A 21,380-nucleotide genomic window follows, 5' to 3' on the forward strand; every position below is an offset into this window, starting at 1 on the left:
ATCTGAAGATACATACAGGGAAATCATTCTCTCCGGCCTGAAGGCATTTAGAGAGCCCCATCTGATGCTGGTCCAGGGCACAGATACTTAACGGCATCAGGCAATCACAAGAGATTCAATACAGAACATGTGTGTTTTGTGAGTCCTAACAGCAACCTTTTTTTTTCTTTTTTGTCAGTCCTGGGGCTTGAACTCAGGACCTGGGCACTGTTCTTAGGCTTTCTCAAGGATAGTGCTCTACCACTTGAGCCATAGCACCACTTCCCACTTTTTTTGTGTATGTGGTACCAAGGAATCAAACTCAGGGCTTCGTGCATGCTAGACAGGCACTTTACCACTAAGCCACTCTCCTGGCCTCAAACAGCAAACTTTTATAACATTGCTCTATAGTCCTTTGTCAGTAAATAAGAAAAGATAAAAGCCAGGTACTGGTGGCTCACGCCTATAATACTAGCTATTAAGAAGGCTGAGATCTGAGGACCCTGGTTCAAAGCTAACCCAGGCCGAGACTCTTATCTCCAATTAACCACCAAATAACTGGAAGTACTGCTATGGCCCAAGTGGCAGAGAGCTAGCCATGAGCCAAAAAAACTCAGAGACAGCCCCCAGGCTCTGAGTTCAAGCCCCAGGACCAGCTAAATAAATATATACATAAACAGCAACGTTTAGCACAAATTCCAATGATCATCTGAAAGGCAAGATAACAAAAACACACAAAGGTACATACTCACATGCTAACATATAATCTCCTACCTTCAACATCTACCATCTGAAATGTGCAAAATGTCCCAATTTCCTCAGTCACTTCATTATCTAATAAAATCTCTTAATCTATTAAAATTCAATTAATTAGGGCCAGGAGCATAGCCTAGTGGCAGAGTGCCTGCCTGGCATGCACGAAGCCTTGGGTTCCATTCCTCAGTACCACATACATAGAAAAAGCCATAAGTAGTGCTGTAGCTTGAGAAAAGTCCAAGGACACTGCCCAAGCCCCAAGTTCAAATCCAGGACTGGCAAAAAAAAATCTATTAATTAGAAAGAAAGAAATGTACCAGGAAACAGAAAAATAGCACACTATATGCTAGGTAGGCAGACAGCGTTGACTTAGATCTGATCCCACCTAGAACAAACAAAATTACTTTTCCGAGACTTACTTATCTCCCCTTCAAAATATCAGCTCCCCAAGGAGGGGTGTGACCACCTCCATCATGGGTACGTAGACTGCATGGCTGTCAGCAGTGAGTGTGAGTAACAAATACAGAGTGAATGACCCAGGAGATGATGGGAAAATCTTTCATTTCCACACTTCATCTTTAAACAGTCCTAGCTACCCGTCTCTCAAAATATGCCTCCCACTCCTTCAAGCACCCCGTTCTCCTCAGTGGCCACTAGGACAGCAGGTTCTGGCCACTGCTTCTCACACGTCAGGCCTCCTCTGGTACAGCCTGCCTCTGGCCTGGATGCCTCATCAAACACCATTTCTTCTGGCACTGCCTTATCCAAAAGCCTCAAAAGGTTTTCTCTGATTCTCCCTGAATGAGCAAAAACAACAAATGATAGCACTCTCTACAGACCCTAGGTAACACCTCTGGGCATCTTTCCACCTAAACCTGACCCCAAATCAAAACACAACTTCCTAGGACTTGAACTATCAAGATTAGTATTTCAGTCTGGCTTCTATTCTAAGTGTTGGAATCACAGAGATCTATGTTGGAATGCAGAGCCCCTCACCTAGGACAAGGACACAGTAACCAACCTTTCTGTACCTCTACTGCTTTGTATAAAGGAGACGAGAATAACTCATTGAGCTGCGGTTACATAAGATGAAATATGCAGAGCTTAGCACAGTGTCTGGTCCATTATTAAGTGTCCTATAAATGGTGGCCACTATTATTACAGCTGTTTTCTATTTTTATATTTTAACTGTCACTTCTTCTACATGACTTTTATACCATTCCACACACACAGTCTTTTCGACTTCTAAGAATTAACATCCTGCTAGTTCCATCCCCTGTAATATTTTTTATGAAATACTTTTCATTTTTCAAACCACAATTCAGTGTTCTCTGTCATTCAATCAACATGTAATTATAAACACAGCGGCAGACTAAGAACTGGAAACTCCACAATAAGCAAATGGCCAATATGATTCGACGAGAAGTATTGCTGCTAAGAGAGCAAATGAGGGCTTTACCCAGTCTGGAAAATCCAACAAGCACTCCCAGTGAAGCGCCTTTCAGGCTGAGCCCTGATGGTGAACCAACAAGGGTCAAGTAAAGAACAGAACACTGCAATGCAAGAATTCTAATCTCCTTCGTAAAGAAATGAGATAGTGACACCAAAAAAAAAAAAAAAGAGTCTAGAATAGATATTGTAATTCCAGGCTTCAAAAATATTGCAACTGGGACCAGGAGTTTGGCCTAGTGGTAGAGTGCTTGCCTAGCATGCACGAAGACCCAGGTTCAATCCCTCAGTACCACACACATAGGAAAAAGCTGAAAGTGGTGCTGTGGCTCAAGTGGTAGTGTTCAGGCCCTGAGCTCAAGCCCCATGACTGGCAAAAAAAAAAATTGCAACTAAAATCTCAATGGATGAAATAAGAATCCAATAATCATCATCTAAAGTAAAAAGGAAGAGAGTAGTAAAATAAAAGACCCAAGTCCAACCATATCAATGATGACACTAAATGTTGATTAACTGGTCAGGACCAAAGACTCCAATTAAGAGGACTAGATTATCAGAATGAATCAAAGGAAAAGTTATACCTTAAATATAAAGATATAATTAAATATAAAGGCAGATAAATGGACAGTAAATAGAAGAAGTATAATAATCCTAGCAAAGAACATTAAGAGGGTCTGGTAGCTACATTGATATCAGATAACTTTCAAGATAAGGAAGACTATCTAGAGATTAACAGGACACGTCTTAATAATAAGAGTCAGTTTATCAGGAAAGACAACAATTGCTGGTGTTGTGTACTAACAAGAAGGTGGAAGAAGAGCATGGTAAGTCTATAAGGTTGAGAAATGCAAGAAGAATGTTGTTATATCAAGAGCAGAAGACAGGCAAGCATAAGAAGATTCTGTAACAGTGAGAAAGAGAAGAGAGATGGTATGAGGTCTTGCAGACCAAATAAAAAACTTCTGTCGTCATTGCTGGATGAAAAAGGAAACAGGATTCTTCTGCACAACTTTGGCGAGAAAAGAAATGAGAAAGTGGGGCCACAGGATAGAGGAAACTCTGAAACACAAGCTCTTGCTGCACATTCCCACAACAGAAAGGTGCCAGTGAAGGAAGGAAGTGGAACTGTTGACAACTCAAAAGTTTATGATGAAAGAGGAGCAGGTAATGGACTGTTCAGAATCTAGATAGACAATAATGCCCAGAACGGGACCAGCCCAGTACACGCAGAGGAAGATGTGGAAAAAAGTCATGTGTTAAAACAACAACAACAAAAACACATAGTTTATGGTAGAACCACATACCCTAAAAAAAGATAAGCTAGGGGCTGGGAGTTTGGCCTACTGGTTAAAGTGCTTGCCTAGCATGCACAAAGACTCGGGTTCGATTCCTTGGTACCACATACATCCAAAAAAACCGGAAGTGGTGCTGAGGCTCAAGTGGTAGAGCTCTAGCCTTGAGAAAGTCCAAGGACAGTGCTCAGGCCCTGAGCTCAAGCCCAGGACTGGCAAAAAAAAAAAAAAGATAGGCTAAATGTGTGTGTGCATGTGTGATCTTAAGAGTCTTTAGAGATGCATTCAAGTCAAGATGGGGTCATATTTAAATAAGGTAGATCCTAATCTAGCATAATTATATTTTTATGAAGAGAAGTGACAGACACAGACAGAAGATAGAAGAGAAGGCAGAGACCAGTGTTACATGGTCCTGTGCCAAAGAAGGCCTGGCTTGCAGGAGGAGAGAGAGGGACCTTCCCAAGACAAAAGAAGTAAGTATACCCTCCTATGTCTAAATCTTTCAGACTTGTGGCATCTAGGATTGTGAGAAAACAAATCTTTACTTCCAGGTGGGAAATATCTAGTCCATAGAACATATAACCATCTCCAATTCACTGAGGACATGACAGGATACACATGTATGTTTCTGATTGGCTTCCAACAGCCATCTACCTGTATTAATAATTGTGCATGACCTGCAAATGGTATTACAAATATCCAAATGGCCCACGGCAGATAAAAGGTCCTTCACCCCTGAAGCCACAGGTCCGTGGTGCTCTGTGTCCTCGGCCTGGGAAAGCAGGTGTGGGGAGGAGGACACTGCTCCAGCCCACTGCGCTAACAGGACCAGGTGGGACCATCACTGGGGTCCACAGTAGTGGGGAAAAGAAGCACGACAAGCCTCTGCAACAGCAGACACCTCAGCCCACACATGGCAAAGGGGCTGCTGACTCCTGTCTAAACACTTCTACCTGGCATGCTACTCTGCAGCACTGTGAGAAAAGTTATGTTTTAAAGGGAAAAACAAAAGGAGTTCCTAATTTCAGCCAAAACACTGGCTGAAGAAAGAACTGACGCTAGCCCCCGAGAAGGCCAGGCAGACCTAGGAAAAGGCAGGACTCCCCTCGAAGGCAATCCTGTCCCTCCTATCTCCACCAACATCTCCCACACGGGAACGGGGGGCCACAATAACTTACATCAAAGCCACACCTGAAGCTGGGCACAGCTGGTTCACACCTGTTATCCTAGCTATGCAGAAGTCTGGGACCTGAGGATCACCCTTCAAAGCCAGATCAGGAAACAAAGTCTTCTCTCCAATGAACAGCCACAAAACCAGAAGTGGAGCTGTGGTTTAAAGTGGTAGAGTGCAGCCTTGAGTGAAAGAGCTCAGGGACAGTGCCCAGAGCCTGAGTTGAAGCCCTACAACCAACCAAAAAGGAAACAAACAAACAACAACAAAAACTACCCCTGAAGTGTAGTGGTTTACACCTGTAATTAGGAAGCAGAGGCAGAGGGTAGAGAGTTCAGGGCAAGCCTGAGCTACACAAAGGCCCTGACACAAAAAAGAACAGAAGTCAGATCTGCCAACCAGTTCTTCACGTTGCCATCATCTACACTGCAACTAACACTGTCCCCTTCCAAACCACACCAGCATCCTGTCAATCACTAAAGTGGGAATCTGAGTTAATATCAAAGGACACAAGTTCACCACAGAGCAGCAAGAGCTGCCTTCACACCTACACTTGGAACAGGCAAGGACTGTTGCTACAAGGACTAATGCTACACTCTGGCATGATAATGAGAACCCCTTCACAAGGTAAGAAACTGAGACAGTGAAAAAGCAAACGGAAGTGTACGTTTGCAAAGAACCAGATCCAGAAACATCTGATGTCTTTCTAAGACTGTTCTGAGAGAGCAGTTTCCTACAGACGGAACCTTGAATCCTAGATCCTTTCCTCTTCTGTGAAATGGAGCTAACCACTTCCTGCACATGCCCATAATAAAGAAGAGGCAAAGAAAATGTGTGTAACAGTCAGCATAGTAACTAGAGAACAAGGAATATAATTTTTTAAAAACATCATGATCGTAATTATGATCTCTATATGGCTAGCACACACAAGCCTGCACCACGCACTTGACTAGGTACTTAAAAACTCTTCAGTGACATGGATTAATATGTATCTATGACACATAAACTTTCAGCCTAATTTTAATTATGTTCTAAAATCTAAGTGCTAATGATTGTATATAGAGAGTCCCTTCTTGAATACTTGTTTGCAAAAATCAATGTTAATAAATTCTTTAATAAAAAAAAAATAACCACACAAAGTTCACGTACCTAAATTTAAAAAAAAAAAACTCTTCAGAGAGAAGAGGAAATAAGAATAGACTATAGACACATGAAGAAATGCTCCACATCTTTGGCCATAAAAGCAATGCAGATCAAAACAACTTTGAGATTCCACCTCACACCAGTTAGAATGGCCATTATCAAAAACTCTAACAACAACAGATGTTGGCAGGGATGTGGCGAGAGGGAATGCTACTACACTGTTGGAGGGAGTGTAAACTTGTTCAACTACTCTGGAAGGCAGCATGGTGATTCCTCAAAAGACTAAACATCCCCTGTGACCCTGCAATCCCACTCCTTGGCATTTACCCAAATGTCCAGGAACAAAGGCATACTAAAGCTACTAGCACAACGATGTTCACTGCAGCATGGTTACCATAGCTAAGATATGGAGCCCACAAATGCCCCTCAATAGATGAATGGATCAAGAAGATGTGGTACTTAAATACACAATGGAATTCTATGCTGCCATCAGAAAGGACAACATCACCCCATTTGCAAGGAAATGGAAACCAAGTCATATAAAGTGAAGTGAGCCAGACCCAAAGGAACATAGGCTCCATGGTTTCCCTCATTTGTAATAATTAATGCACATCAAGGACTCTCCCAGCAGAGGATCACAATACCTCAAAAGCTATGTGCAGAGGGCCATACAGAATGAGACTAAACAAAATGAACTCTCGGATATGGAAACAAGAGGTTTATCTTTGTGACTGTTGTTCTCAATGTACTATATGCAGTTATTTCTTTTCTCTTTTTTTCCCTTTATGGTTAATCTCATGTGGTTACTATATCTGACTTTGTTACCTGGTATATTGTATATATATATTTATTTATTTGAAATGAGGAAGGGAAAGAGGGGAAAACAAGATGATTGAGGGGTGCAGGATGGAAAGGGGGGCAAAACCTGGAGAAAGGTTATTAATGTTCAAGAAGTAATGCACCTATTGCCTGACGAATATAACTGCAACCCCTCTATAACTTACCCCGACAATAAAATTAAAAAAAAAAAAAAAAAAAAAAAAACCTCTCGGCTGGGAGTTTGGCCTACTGGTTAAAGTGTTTGCCTAGCATGCACGAGGACCCGGGTTCGATTCCTCGGTACCACATATATAGAAAAAAGCCGGAAGTGGTGCTGAGGCTCAAGTGGTAGAGCTCTAGCCTTGAGAAAGTCCAAGGACAGTGCTCAGACCCTGAGCTCAAGCCCAGGACTGGCAAAAAAAAAAAAAAAAAAAACCCTCTAGAGATAGATGGAAATATCTATCATGGACGAGTGTTGTACACTTCCAGGTGCCGATTTCCATGACAGCTTCCCTTAAGCCTACCCAGAAGTGGCCAAGCAAGGCAGGCATTCCTTCTCCCCACTTTAAACTAGGAAAACCTCTGATTCCAATTATAGCTAAATACTGCACACTTAGCTCTAAAGAGTGGAATCCTATTAATTCATATTCAAATCCCATTCAAATGCATGCCATCCACTAATATCAAACACCTGGATGTGGCTCTCAGAAATTCTAGGAAAACTGTAGGAGAAATATATTTGAACTTTCGATTTGCATATTCACAAAGGAACAAAATGGACTCAAAGAGCTGAGAGTGTGGCTGGAACGGTGCTTGCTTAGCAAGCACAAGGCCAGAGTTCAAACCTCAGGCCTATCAAGGGAGACTTTTATGGCAGGGAGTTTATCCTGCCCAGAATTGTATTTATCAAGAGACAATTTTCTCTTTTGTACCTCCATTGCGGAGGGAAGCCACAGGCCCAGACAGCTCCTGTGCTGTGCTGCCACCTAATTCGATTTTTTCCTTTAAATCTTCACATGTCACAGGATAAGGGAGAAGGCAGGCAGTGACAAATACAAGACATGCCTCTGTCCTTGGAAGTTCATGAGCAGTTATTTATCCTTCTCTCCTCCTCAGTGTACCCTTCACCCCATGCTCAACCCCCTGGGAAGCCCTGCCCTGGAGGACAGAGAAGCATCTCCCCTTGTAGGCGCATATGGTGATGTTGTTGATCTGTTTTAGATCAACTGCTCACAAACAACTGGGAAACCTGGACTGATGGTGACCCTACCTCAGCTAGGAGTCCTCAAGCTGCCTAACTTTGTCATTTCCTTGGGACTTGCTCACTCCCACTCTTCAGTCCTGCCCAGCAAACCTCCCAAGCAACCCTGATACCCCAAGCCAGCAGTGGGAGGCCAGCAGCAGGTTATTAAAGAGGGGCTAAAGCCCAGGGCAAGTAGCATAATGAGAGCTACAGGACCCTGACAGTGCTAAGACCTGAATGTAAACTGGTTAATGCCCCAAGGACAGGTCTTCCAAGTAGGCAGGAATCTGGTATTTGTTCCAATTCTGCAACTAAGCACTGATTTAAATGCTTTTCACATCACTACAGACCCAGCACAAGAACGTGCCACCCTATCTTCAGAGTCCCGTGACGTGTGCACATTTCTTTCCGTATTCTCGGTTACCAGCTGCGAATTCTTCTCTACTCCTATTCAAAGCTCCGATGGGTGAGGGCACTTTTTACTTCATGCCTGGTGACAAAGCCTTCCTCCTTGGAAAGTTTCTGTACTCTTCTCCCCTACTGGGTTTATTAGACATGAGTTAATGCAATATGTCTCACAATAGGATCACATACTCTCAACACAGTCCTGCGCTCACACATCTCAAACACAGGACTCCAGCAGCACCCCACAAAACTCCACAGGTCTGATCTGCACAGGTGTCACTCTGCCCTGTCCACCAACCAGCACCCAGTGAATGCCAGGCCTCTTTTCTGAACTCATACAGCATGGTTTTTTGGGTTTTTGTTGTTGTTGTTGTTGTTGTTTTCTGGTCTTGGCGTCTGAACACAGGGCCTGGGTGCTGTTCCTGAGCATCTTTATGCCCAAGGCTAGTATGCTACCACTTGAGCCACAGTACCACTTCCAGCTTTTTACTGGGTGGACTTTTCTGGCTGCACTGACTTCAAACCACGGTCCTCAGATTTCAGCCTTCTGAGTAACTAGGATTACAGGTGTGAGCCACTGGCACCTGGTTTCATACAGCATTTTATGCCAGAATGGTTACAACAGGAGTTCAAAGATCCAATTTCAACCTGTCCTTATGTCACTGACTCAGAACAAGTTAGAACCTCTCCATGCCTCAGTTTCTTAATCTGTAAATAGGAGAAAAACATGTGTCAAGGTTAATATAAGAACAAAGCACTCAGACTAAAGCAATACATATGATTGTGAGGTGATATGGCGCTTTGAATACTGCACTAAAAGCAAAGAAATCACAATCCTCCATTTTAAAATAAGTAAGTAAAACTAATGCATCTGTCAGTTTAAAAATTGTTTCCTGTAAATCAATGAACAGGCTGTAAAGAACAGAGCTTCTCAAGTGGTGAGGCTGTGGGAGATACAGTTGCTAGTCCTCAAGGAACTCTGACACAATGTGCCAAAGTTCCTGTCCCTGCATCACACAGTTTATCTAGTCATTCATGCTTATCCTGTGTTTGTACCTGTCTGCAACAGGCTGGATATTTTTGAAAACTATGAAATCATTTTGAAAAAACATGTTCTTTACCAGTTATTTTAAGAAGTGCCGCAAAGAGGGGACAGAGAGCATTTTTCTATTTCTTTTCTATACCCCACACACCCTAACACAGTGGGAGGTATACAGAAACTGCACATTATTTTTAAGTGAATTAATACACACTTCCAAATACTCTCAGTTCACAACTGTTGATTTATAGTACAGTAAAGGAGAACTCAAAAGCTGGATAGAATTCTCAATGCCTACCATGATAAAGGGGTCTGGAAAATGGGTACTTGGGGAACTGCTGGATTAACTAACAATCCTGAAATATTCTGGGACTTATCTGTCTCTGCTCATACATCCACACTGTCTTGAGACTCCTCCTCTCTACTTCCTTCCCCAGCCTCCCAACTCCACAGGCCACAAAGTATGCATGCAGAATCCATGAGCCTGAGAATGTGGCTCGGGTAAAGGTCTCTGTGAATGTAATGAAGGATGTAACCACCCAGCAAGCTCTCAGTGGATCCTAGATCAAAGCCACGTGCCCTGCCAAGAGACACCCAGGCAGGGCAAGCCAGGGAAAAGACCACAGGAGGGAGTAGGCAAAATCTGTGCTGTGGCTTCAGCTAAGGAAGACAGAATAGCTGAAGCCACCAAGAGCCTGGAGAGGCCTCCATTCCTTAGAGCCTTTAGGTGGGTTCTCTAGCACCTTAATTTTAGACCCTGACCTCCAGAACAGAGAATAAGCTTGTGTTGTTTTAAGCCATCCACGTTATGGTCCTTTGTCATAGCAGCCACAGAACTGATGCCTCTAACACACCCCAACTCCGACACACCTACAGCAGGTTAATCTTTCCACTTCAATATTACCTCAAACTTACCCATCATCACCTTAAATCTCATCTCCTTAACATCCTCGAAAGGTGCTTTCTTCTTTTACTCTAAAGCCTTACACAGTACTCACAGGCCTCAGGACTTGAGCTCCTCCTGGTCACTCCAGCTACAACAGGCCAAGGCCACAGCAAAGGACAACTTAATTCTTTCTGGCCCATAAACCTTTACATATGCTGGTCCCTGTCCCTGGAATTTCCTTATGTCCTCAGCCCCATCCACTCCAAAAGTTGTCAAAAGGTGTCTCTTCTAACAGATCCTATCAAAATTCAAGTCAAGCTAGGCTCACGCCTGTAATCCTGGCTACTCAGGAGGCTGAGATCTGAAGATCTTGGTTCAGCCGGCCTGGGCACTTATCTCCAATTAATCACTATAAAACAGGAGTGGGGCTGTGGCTCAAGGGATAGGGTGGTAACCTTGACCTGAAGAGCTCAGGGACAGCACCCAGGCTGAAAGTTCAAGCACCATGACTGGCCAAAAAAATTCAGGTCAGGCCAGGAGTGTGGCCTAGTGGTAGAGTGCTTGCCCAGCATGCATGAAGACCCAGATTCGATTCCTCAGTACCACATACGTAGAAAAAAGCCGGAAATGGTGCTGTGCCTCAAGTGGTAGAGCTCTAGCCTTGAGAAAGTCCAAGGACAGTGCTCAGGCCCTGAGCTCAAGCCCAGGACTGGCAAAAAAAAAAAAAAAAAAATTGGGGTCACCCCTTCATTTCCACAGCCCTTTGGATTCTTCTCCAGGAAACTCTGAAGCCACATTAATGCTCCTCTACCTCAAAACTAGTGACTGGGGTGGGGGCTGTCTGGTGGCTCAGGGAGTGCCAGCAGGAGATGCAGGAAAAACACAGCAGCACCACAAGCACCATGTCCTGAGGGAAAAAAGCACCCCAACTGAAAACTACTGTAGTCAAAAGGGTACCAGAAGTAGTGCTTTTGTTTATTCTACAGTTGCTCACAAAAAGAAGTTCTCTGTGGGCTCAGGAGTTGGAAATCTGATAATCATGGTTCAAAAGTCAGCCCTGGCAGGAAAGTCCAAGAAACTATTATCTCCAATTCACCACCACAAATTTTAAAAAGGGAAGGAGCTGTGGCTCAAAGTGATAGAGCACTAACCTACTAGCCTGGAGCAAGAAACAGCTTAGGGACAAAACCCAAGCCAAGACAGACAAAAAGAGAGACAGAAATAATATTCTCAGTCCTAGCTGTGAGCCAAGCACTGTGCTAGAAGCCAGAAACCCCCTGGGAAATAAAAGCCTGATGTTCAGTTCTCAGGAGGCCATATTGGGCAGATAGCCTGCAAAGCATTCCATGATACTAGTTCAGTGACTGAATTTACTTGGCATTTATATGTATCATAGTAATTCCTTCAAGATATGGATAGCAAAACCTAGTAGCTAAAATTCTCTCCATTTCTCAGGGCTGTTGCACTACACAGCTAAAGAGAACCCGCTTATACACAGCCATGTGGGAGCTGCTCCTGAGGCCCAGGCAGCCAGGGCCACTCATGCCAGTAACCCCTCTCCCTGCAGAGGTTCCTAAGGAAGGGAGAAACCCAACCAAGCAAGAAACTAGAGCACATCCAGGACCTACATGGCAATGCCAGAGCTGACCCAGAAAAACTGTAGATGGGGGCTGGATTCCTTCTTCTAAAAAAACACAAGGACCAGTTCATGAGCCTCTGGAGAATCCTCTGTCCAGGAAACACCCCCAGGGGATCTAGTGACCCTGGAGGGCATCTAATAGTGAGTTACACTTCCCCAGACTCTCAAAAGAGCTCTGAGGGCCTTAAAATGCAGAGTAGCTCCCATAGTCAAGACAATATGAGAGTGAATACCTCCCAAAAAGGTCACAAAGTGAAAGCCAAATAAATGTGCAAGACCAAATCAAGGTTCCAGGGTATAGCCAGAGCTGCTTGAGAAGTCACTTTAACCTGGGAAGAGAAGCAGCCATGGTCTCCTCCCAGACATGACCCACCTAAACAGGCAGGACAGGGCCCCACCAAAGTGGCTTCTACCAGAAACTGAAACACAGGAGCAGCTCCAGTAGCTCCCAGCTCCCAAAAGGCCCTCATCAAAATTTACTACCTAGCAAAAATCCCTATGAAACCAGACAAGAAAGAAGTTCTAGAAAAGTGCTTGTTTTAAAGAACATTAGAAACTGGTAACTGATCCAGTAATGGCTAAATCATGTAGACTTCCACTGCTTCTGCAACAAGAAGTCCAGAGAGAGTATGGCCAAGGTCAGCCCAGGAGCTTAGCAATTTCCTAAAGCTACAAGCTAGGTTTATCAACTCGTGTGGGATGGGTGAACCAGTTCCAGCTACCACAGCTAGGCTTCTACATCCCTGAAGCCCTGGTCCTATGGCTCACATTGTATAGCTCTAGACTTGAGAAAGCCCAAGGACAGTGCTCAGGCCCTGAATTCAAACCCCAGGACTGGAAAGAAAGAAAAAGAGAAAGAGAGAAAGAGAGAGAGAGAAAGAGAGAGAGAGAGAGAGAGAGAGAGAGAGAGAGAGAGAGAGAGGAAGAGGAAGAAGAGGAGGAGGAGGAGGAGGAGGAGGAGGAGGAGGAGGAAGAGGAGGAGAAGAGAGGGTAGAAAGATGTCCAGCCACATAGACGTACACATCATGCAAGAGCCCTGGGCAGAGAAGATTCAGCCTGGGGGCTAAAAGGAAGTTGAGGAGCACCAGATAATCTGAAAACATTTTGTAATTAGAATAGACAAGATGTACTACCTACAAAGCACAAAATGTTTCTCAAAATTTAAAGAAAACGTTACAAGTACAGGTGGTACAAGAATGGGGTAGAAATGTAGAGGAAGCAATATATAACTGGGGCTTAGGAAATGTCCCACCATCCAGCCACAGACCTGTTCCATACTGGACCAGATCTGACTGCAGCCACACATAACTTTCTGCTAGAGATAAAATACTGGCTACCTTGAGTGGTGGCAGAACAACATAACTTAGCATGCCTGCCATCTCAGCTATGGCAGGAAGCATTAATGGGGAGGATGCCTGGCACAAAGCAAGATCCTATATCAAAAAAATAACCAGAGCTGCAAGGCACTGGTGGCTTATATCTATCAGCCTAGCTACTCAAGAGGCTGAAATCTGAGATGCACAGTTCAAAGCCAACCTGGGTACTTAAGTTTGTGAGACTCTTACCTCCAATTAACCACCAGAAATCCAGAAGGGGCACTGTGGTTCAACATGAGCTGAAGAGTTCAGGGAGAGGGCCCAGGCCCAGAGTTCAAGCCCCAAGACAAACAAAAACAACAATAACAACAACAACAACAAAAAAAAAAAACAGCTCTGGGCACTGGTAGGTTCTTGTCTGTAATCCTAGTGGGTAAGGATCACAGTCCAAGGTCAACCAATACAGGAATGTCCTGAGACTCTTATCTCCCCAGCAAAAGCTGGAAGTGGAGCTGTGGCTCAAGTAGCAGACCACTAGGCTTACGTGGAAAATAAGTTCTGATGGAAAAAACGAACAGAAAGCACACACCTTACCTTCTGACAGCTGTCCCTGCGGCTAACTCCATTCAGGTATCCCCCTCCCCTTGCCCAAGAACAAACTCACCCTGACATCTTGGAAGAGAGCCTGGGTCCCAGTCTACTTCTGAGGCAGGTGGACACAGACCCTTGTTGAAACCCCCTAGGGTCTTAAGCCTGCTCTCCAATGCACTTCCATTTGCCTCACCTGACTTCACCCTTTCTGCCTCAGAGACCCTAGCTGTACGGAAGTGTGCCATTTTTTCCTTCAGCCAGGCTGAGGGAGACTCGGCACTCACCCCAGGTTTTAAATCCCAATACCTATTGGACTGTTGAGGTCGTCTTTTTTTTTTTAATATACTTAGTGCACAAAATATTTACTTACAAATTCCAGTACCAACACACAAAATAAGAAGGACCTGTCTACCAAGCCTGTGGGCCTGAGTTTAAATCACAGTCACTCCACACACACACGCACACACAGCCAGGGTTGGGTAGCTCACGCCTGTAGGCTGATGCCTGTGGTCATCATAGTTCGAAGCCAGCCTGAGCTGGAACGTCCATGAGACTCTTATCAAAATTCCAGAGGTGGAGCTGTGGCTCACCCGGTAAGGTTCTAGCTCAAGAGTCGGGACAGTGCCCAGGCCTTGAGGTCAAGCCCAGGACCACGGGGATCTCTATGGCCATTTCCGGCTTTTAAGTCTACAAAATTACTCAAAGTTGTTCTTTCCAGAACCACAGAAGTTCCCGTCCTGAAGTCAGTGTAGCCCAGGAAAGGCCCCCAAAGGCACCTCACATTACCAGCTCTCGGGAGAGTTAACTGTCCACCACACAGACCACGCTGCTGCCCACCAAACCTCCAAACTTCCTGGGGGAAACGGCCAAGGCAGCGTCCTCCGCTCCTTCCAGTGCTTAGCCTCACCCAGAGGAGGGGCAGAGAGAAGAGCCGGGGCCACTCTAGACCCCGGGACGCCGCTTCCTGGCCCGGCCCGGCTGGCCCCGTCTTCTCCCTCCCCGAGGCCCAGCCGGGGCCCAGCCCGGGCCTCCTGCACCCCCAGCGGGAGGCGCCCCGAGCTGCTCCTGACCAGCCCGCTCCGCGGCTGACTTTTCCTGGCCGTCCCTCCACTCCGCGTTCCCGGCTTTCTACGGGTGGACGAGCTCCTCCGGGGCCCCTTCCCGCCACCACGGGCCGCTCACGCCAACGCGGCGCGGGGATCCGCAGGGAGCTGAGGAAAATGGGGGCTAGGTGGCCGCAGAGCAGACCGCAGGTGAGCCAGCCCCGGTGGACGCGCGGAGGCCTCGGTGGGGCGGCCGGGAGCCCCGGGTGGGGCGGCCGGGCAGCCCCCGGTGGTGAGGCCGGGAGCCCTCGGGGTGGCCGGGGCGTCGTGACGCCAGCACTCCAGACCCACACAGCCGCCAGGAGCCACGGCCACCCGGCCACGCCGCCACCGTCCGGAGCCCCCGGAGCCCCTTCGAGGAAACAGGAGTCCCGGGGCGAGCCCTGCGCGGGACGCGGCCCGCCCGCCGCCGCACGTGCCCGGACCGCCTCCGGGGAGGACATCGCGGTTCCCCCGACGTGGACGAGGGGAGGGGACGCGGAGGCAGCAGGGCCCTGGCGAGCCCTCGTCCAGGCCCCGGCCCCGCGCCCTCGCTGCCGGATGCGCGGCCTCCCAACGCTGTTCAAAAAGTTGAGGAGGGAAAGCGCGGCGGGGGGGCGGCGGGGCGGAGAGACGGGGCGACGAGCCGCGAGCCCGCCGCCGCCGAGGGCTTGCCAGGAGCCAGGCCCCGGCCCCGGCCCCGGCCTCCCCCGCCCGGCCCTCACCTCCTTCTGCTTGGGGTCCTGCGGGTAGACGTCGGGCGGCCCGAGCCGGGGGCGCTTCAGCGGTCTCTGCTCATAGCTGAGAAGCCCGAAGGCGGCCATGATCTCTCATGTTAGCCGGCGAGACGGAGGGGGTCGGAGCTGCGGCCGCCGCCTCCGCGACCCGGCGCGGCCCTCGGCGGGCCGGTGTGGCGGCGCTGCGTGCGGGGCGGGGCGGCGCGCTCCTCCGCGCCGCGCTCCTCGGCGGCCCCTCGCTCCGGTCCCCGGCGCTCCGCGCTCCGCTCGCTCTCCGGGCGCTGCGGGCAGGAAGACCGCGGGTTGGACGCGGCGGCCCGCACGCCGACACGCACGCCCGGCGGCCGCGCGGCGCCCAGCCCGGACGCTCGCCCCTGAGGCGGAGCGGCCGCCGCTCTCCCGGGCCCGCCGCCGCCCACCGCCTCGCGCGGCCGCGCGCCCGGCCCGAGCCCAGCCTCAGGTGGGCGCCGGGGCTGCGAGGGGCCGGGGGTGGCGCGCGCCCCCCCGCCGGAGCCCAGCCTCGGGCAGGCGCGGGCGGCGGGGGCGCGGGGAAAACTTTTGCGAGTGCCTAGGCGGGAGGCGCAGGTGCTCGCCCCCGGGAGGACGGCCGGGCCCGCCCCGCGCCGCCCCGCGCCGCCCCGCCCGCGGCGGGGGCCCTTCCCGACAGACGCCGCCGCGGGGCCCGGCCCGGCCGGCGGGGGAGGGGAGCGGCGGGGGAGGCGGCCGGCCCGGGAGGGGGCGGGCACGCGGCGGGCCCGCCGGCCGCGCCTCCGGGACGCCCACCGGCTCGGCGGGGCGTCCACCGCCCAGGTCCCCGGTGCCAGCGGCTCCGGGCCGGCGCCGGGTGCTGCCGGCGGAGGCCGCGCCGGCCGAGGCGCGGGGCCGGGTGGAGCCTCCGCGGCCTCCGGGCGGGCAGGCGTGAGGAGGCGAGCGGCGCCCCCGGCGCGACCCCCTCCGGCCGCCGGCCCGCGCGGCTGGGCGCAGGCTTCTCGGGCGCCGCCCGGGCCGCCGCCGCCGCTGCCGACAGTTTACCTGTTGGTGCCGCCTAGCGCGCCGGACGCGCCGCCCGCGGGGACAGCCGGCCGGCCGCAGCCTCCATCCACGGGGCGGGGCCGCTCGCTGAGGCGCCGCCTCGCGCGGACGAGCCCCGGAGGCCCCGCGAAGTTGGCCGCGGCCTGCGGCGGGCGCCGACCGGAGGGTGGGGGTCGGCCTGGGGGGCGGAGACGGCCCGGAACGGGGCACGGCCGGGGGCACGAGGCGGCCCCGGGGGACGGAGGCGGCCGCGGACGGCCCGCCTGGGGGTCGGGGGCGGCCTGCGGGCGGAGCGCGGCCCGGCTCGCCGCCGGCGGTGTCGCCCCAGCGCCCGGCGCGCGAGGCTCCGCGTTGGCGGCGGCGGCGGCGCGGCCGCACTGAGCATGCCCGGCGCATCCGGGCGGCGGAGGGGCTGAGGCGGACCGGCGGCGGCGGCGGCGGGCTCCGTTCCGCCGCTCCGGGTTTTCGCGGCCGCAGCGTGCCGAGGCGCCCGCGAGGACGGCGGGGTCGACCCCCCTCCGCGCCGCCGCCGAGGCCGGGGAGCCGAGCCGGGGCCGAGCCTGACCCCTCACCTGCGGGGGAGCGCGGGCGGGCCGAGGCCGAGCCTTCCCCGAGCCGCTCCCGGCCTGGACCCCCGGGGCCGCGGCGCGCCCCGGCGGAGGCCCCCGCGGTTGGCCCACCCGCGACGCCTGCCGTTCGCGGAGCCTTGTGCCCCGGGGGCGGGGGCTGCGCCGGATCCGCGTGCTGGGCGCAGGACGCGGGCTCCGCTCCCCGCTCCCCCAGGCAGCCTCCGGGCGCCCGCATCTCGGGCTCGGCCGGGGGCGATGCCTCCTCCCTGTCCCAAGAGGAAGGGCTCCTGGACGGGGAGGAGCCGGCGGCGGCGTCCCTGTTGGACCCCCTCCCGCCCGATGCGGGGCGCCTGGGGAGGCGGTGGAGACCGGGTCAGCTAGTGCACGCCCGCCGCCGAACCTGGCCGAGCCGGGGTGCATCCCAGATTCCCGGGCCCCTTCACCACAGCTCGGGTGAAAGCTGAGTTTGGAAACAGACTCCCCCCTGGACCCCGGCTCCTCCTCGTGGTCCTCTGACCTGGTATCGCGGCCTGCACTCCCCCCTGGACCCCGAACTCCTCCTCGTGGTCCTCTGACCCGGTAACGCGGCCTGCACTCCCCCCTGGACCCCCGGCTCCTCCTCGTGGTCCTCTGACCCGGTAACGCGGCCTGCACTCCCCCCTGGACCCCCGGCTCCTCCTCGTGGTCCTCTGACCCGGTAACGCGGCCTGCACTCCCCCCTGGACCCCCGGCTCCTCCTCGTGGTCCTCTGACCCGGTAACGCGGCCTGCACTCCCCCCTGGACCACGACCTCCTCCTCGTGGTCCTCTGACCCGGTAACGCGGTCTGCACTCCCCCCTGGACCCCCGGCTCCTCCTCGTGGTCCTCTGACCTGGTATCGCGGCCTGCACTCCCCCCTGGACCCCGGCTCCTCCTCGTGGTCCTCTGACCTGGTATCGCGGCCTGCACTCCCCCCTGGACCCCGGCTCCTCCTCGTGGTCCTCTGACCCGGTAACGCGGCCTGCACTCCCCCCTGGACCCCCGGCTCCTCCTCGTGGTCCTCTGACCCGGTAACGCGGCCTGCACTCCCCCCTGAACCCCCACCTCCTCCTCGTGGTCCTCTGACCTGGTATCGCGGCCTGCACTCCCCCCTGGACCCCCGGCTCCTCCTCGTGGTCCTCTGACCCGGTAACGCGGCCTGCACTCCCCCCTGGACCCCGACCTCCTCGTGGTCCTCTGACCTGGTAACGCGGCCTGCACTCCCCCCTGGACCCCGAACTCCTCCTCGTGGTCCTCTGACCTGGTAACGCGGCCTGCACTCCCCCCTGGACCACGACCTCCTCGTGGTCCTCTGACCCGGTAACGCGGCCTGCACTCCCCCCTGGACCCCCGGCTCCTCCTCGTGGTCCTCTGACCCGGTAACGGGGCCTGCACTCCCCCCTGGCACCCCAGCTCAGGGCTCCGCCCGCAGGCCCCCCCCCCCCAGGCGGGCCATATGAGGCGGCTTCCTGAGGGCTCACTGGGGATTGTTGTGCCCGGGCTGGCTTTGAACCGTGATCCTCGGGTCTCAGCCCCCTGCACCAGCCAGGAGGATCGGCGTGGGCCACCGGCCCGGGCGCCCCCACTTTGTGGAAGACTCGGTTCTTGAGCTGCCCACCTGCTGTGGCTCTCAAGTGTACACTTAGATGTGAAGCCTGCGTCCCCTGGGTTCTTCGTGTGCACAGAGCACGCTCACCCTCCTTCCTTAATCCCTCCACATTTATGGACATGCATTCAAATCCATCACACCGGAGTCTTTTTCTCAGATTCCTCCTTTACCTTCTTGCTCAACTTCCATTTCAGAATGACTGTGTAAGCCAAGGTCAGCCTAACATACTAGACAACCAATAATCCAGTACGTGTGCTGTGCTTACATTTTCCATTTGGAGCCAGGTAGGGGGGTACACACCTGTAATCCTGGAGAGACACATTCAAGGACATCTCCTTAGGAAATCATGTTAAGTCCCACTTGATATTGTTTGGAAAGGGTATCTCATCATTATCCGGCTAACAATGCCCTGAGTTTGAAAGCAATTTGCATGGAAACTGAGCAGAAATTACTCTGAGGCAGCAAGAGCCTTCTGGCTGTGCTGTTGTGTAGTCCAACTCCAAATGGGTGCTTCATCCCTAACAAGCCTGCGACACCCAGGATCTTAGTATGACCACCAGGAAAGTGAGTGGTTTGCAGCATTAATAACAGATACAACAAGAGAATAGAAAGCTAGTCAAGACCATTGGTACCCAAAAAGCACTTAGTTGCTAGACAGGAGTTGCAGAGGGGCAGGAACAAGAAACAATTGAAATTTTTTTCTGAAATAAAAAGATTTCTATAATGTGATTTTGATACTACATAAGCTATCTGGGCTTATTAAATGATGACCTAATATCAGATTTTATATAATAATAAACATTTCAATCTGCTATATATCACAGAGACAGTTTTTAACTGGGCACCAGTGTCTCATGCCTATCATATCTACTCAGGGGGCTGAGACTGAGGCTCATGGTTCAAAGACAGCCCAGGCAGGAAAATCCTTGAGACCCTTATCTCTAACTACCAGAAAACCAGAGGCAGAACTGTGGGTTAATGTGGTAGAGAGCTAGATTTGAGCAAAAAGAGCTCAGGGACAGCACCTAGGCCCTAAGTTCAAGCCCCATGACCAACAAGAATGAAACAATTCTAAACAATATAAAAGTAATTGCTGTCAGCATTTTGCTTTCAGTAGCATTTGGGGGACAGCAGAGCACAAGTCGATTTCATGAACCCTCCCTGCAATACTTACTGATACTGTTAAACCATTGGCCAGCATGCTTACCACTGATTTCTCCTGGGACTATTAACAAATAATCAAGTTTATCACTTTAATCCCCTCCACACACACACCTCTTCATGCTCAGCTCCATCTAAAGTTTAATACCTATAGTGTCATTATACCCTTGCCTGCCCTGATTTCATCTTAATGGGACTGGACTCTGGTAGCTGGAGAAAAGAGAGAATAAAGGGGTCAAGAGGAGAGAAACAATGCAGTTTTGATATGTAGATTTTCAGACTGAGTAAAAGAAAATCAAAAATGCTGTAAGGATGAGAAAGTGTATCCTGGAATCAAGAGCCCTGAGAGAGGTTGGAAAGCTCTGTGCCCAGGAAAGTGGGGAGATGAGATCTTGTGGAAGAAAGTATGTCTGGAAACCCCCTGTATAACCAATTGGTGCTACTAAAATGTGGAGGAACAGGTTTGGAATACTACCTGTCTTGGACATTTGGGCTGCTATCTGCAGCACTCTAAGCCGGATAGCTTAAATGACAGAACCCTGTTTCTCACAGTTCCAGAGGCTGTGAAGTCCAAAGTTAGGTGCCCAGCAGATTTGGCTGCTGCACAGTTCCCCTGCTGGTTTGTAGATGGACCCTCTCATGGTAAGAGAGATATAGGCATATCCGTCTAGCTCGTGAAAGTTGCACATTTATGACTTAGTTACCTCCTAAAAGACGCATCTCCAAAAAGATGCATCTCCAAAGACCAACATATTGGGGACTGGAGTTCTAGTCCATGAATTTTAAGGAAATACATTTGGTCCTTTATTGTGTATAAACATGCCAGAGCAAATAAAGGGTAGACGTATCCCAACCTGTCAGTACAGAGTCCATCTTTTTCTCTGTCCACACAGAAGGCCTGTTAATTTTTTCTTGCCCAAATTTCTAGACTCATCCATTCTTAGATAACTACAGTTCTATTCCCAGCTATCAACATTCCTTGTTTTGAGTTGTCCTTACACACTACCTTGTTGCTTCTCAATTTAAAACCTATACTCAAGATCACCAGATTGTCTCAGAAAGCCTCATTTCACCAAACCAATCCTTGCTAAATACTCTGCTAAGTCCTGGCTACTTCGAATATAAAAGTCAGAGTCCTCAGTCCTAGAATCAAGCACAGCGTTGAGGGTAGGTGGACTAAGCTGCAAAGTTATTGAGACATCACCCAGGGGTGCATTTTAGCGTCTCTTCTTTAAAGTTACAGGATGCCACCGTGAACATGTGGTACACTGCAGGGACACGGACTGCATTTGGAACTGCTGACTGAGAGGTCATGTTCAACTTGGTGACCTCTGTTCTTAAATGAGATTATAGGTGCCGCTTTAGGCAGCTCTGATTCACTCTGGAATGAAGGGGCAGCAGGAAGAGCAGGAATAAGACATTCTTATAGCTGGTGCAGTAAGTG

General features: G+C 50.9%; 1 protein-coding gene across 1 annotated transcript in view; it reads right to left on the bottom strand.

The window, feature by feature from the left end:
• Positions 1-15,809, bottom strand: part of Med12l (mediator complex subunit 12L) — a 177,513-nt gene extending 161,704 nt beyond the window's left edge. Inside the window, exon 1 of the mRNA XM_090323139.1 lies at positions 15,536-15,809. Within this exon, the coding sequence (XP_090179265.1) occupies positions 15,536-15,634 (99 nt within the window). The 5' untranslated portion in view covers positions 15,635-15,809. The remainder of the gene's footprint in view (positions 1-15,535) is intronic.
• Positions 15,810-21,380: the final 5,571 nt, after the last annotated feature.

The sequence above is a fragment of the Megascapheus bottae genome, chromosome 32 (genome assembly GCF_031878675.1).
Source record: "Megascapheus bottae isolate mThoBot1 chromosome 32, mThoBot2.hap1, whole genome shotgun sequence".
Taxonomy (NCBI): domain Eukaryota; kingdom Metazoa; phylum Chordata; class Mammalia; order Rodentia; family Geomyidae; genus Megascapheus; species Megascapheus bottae.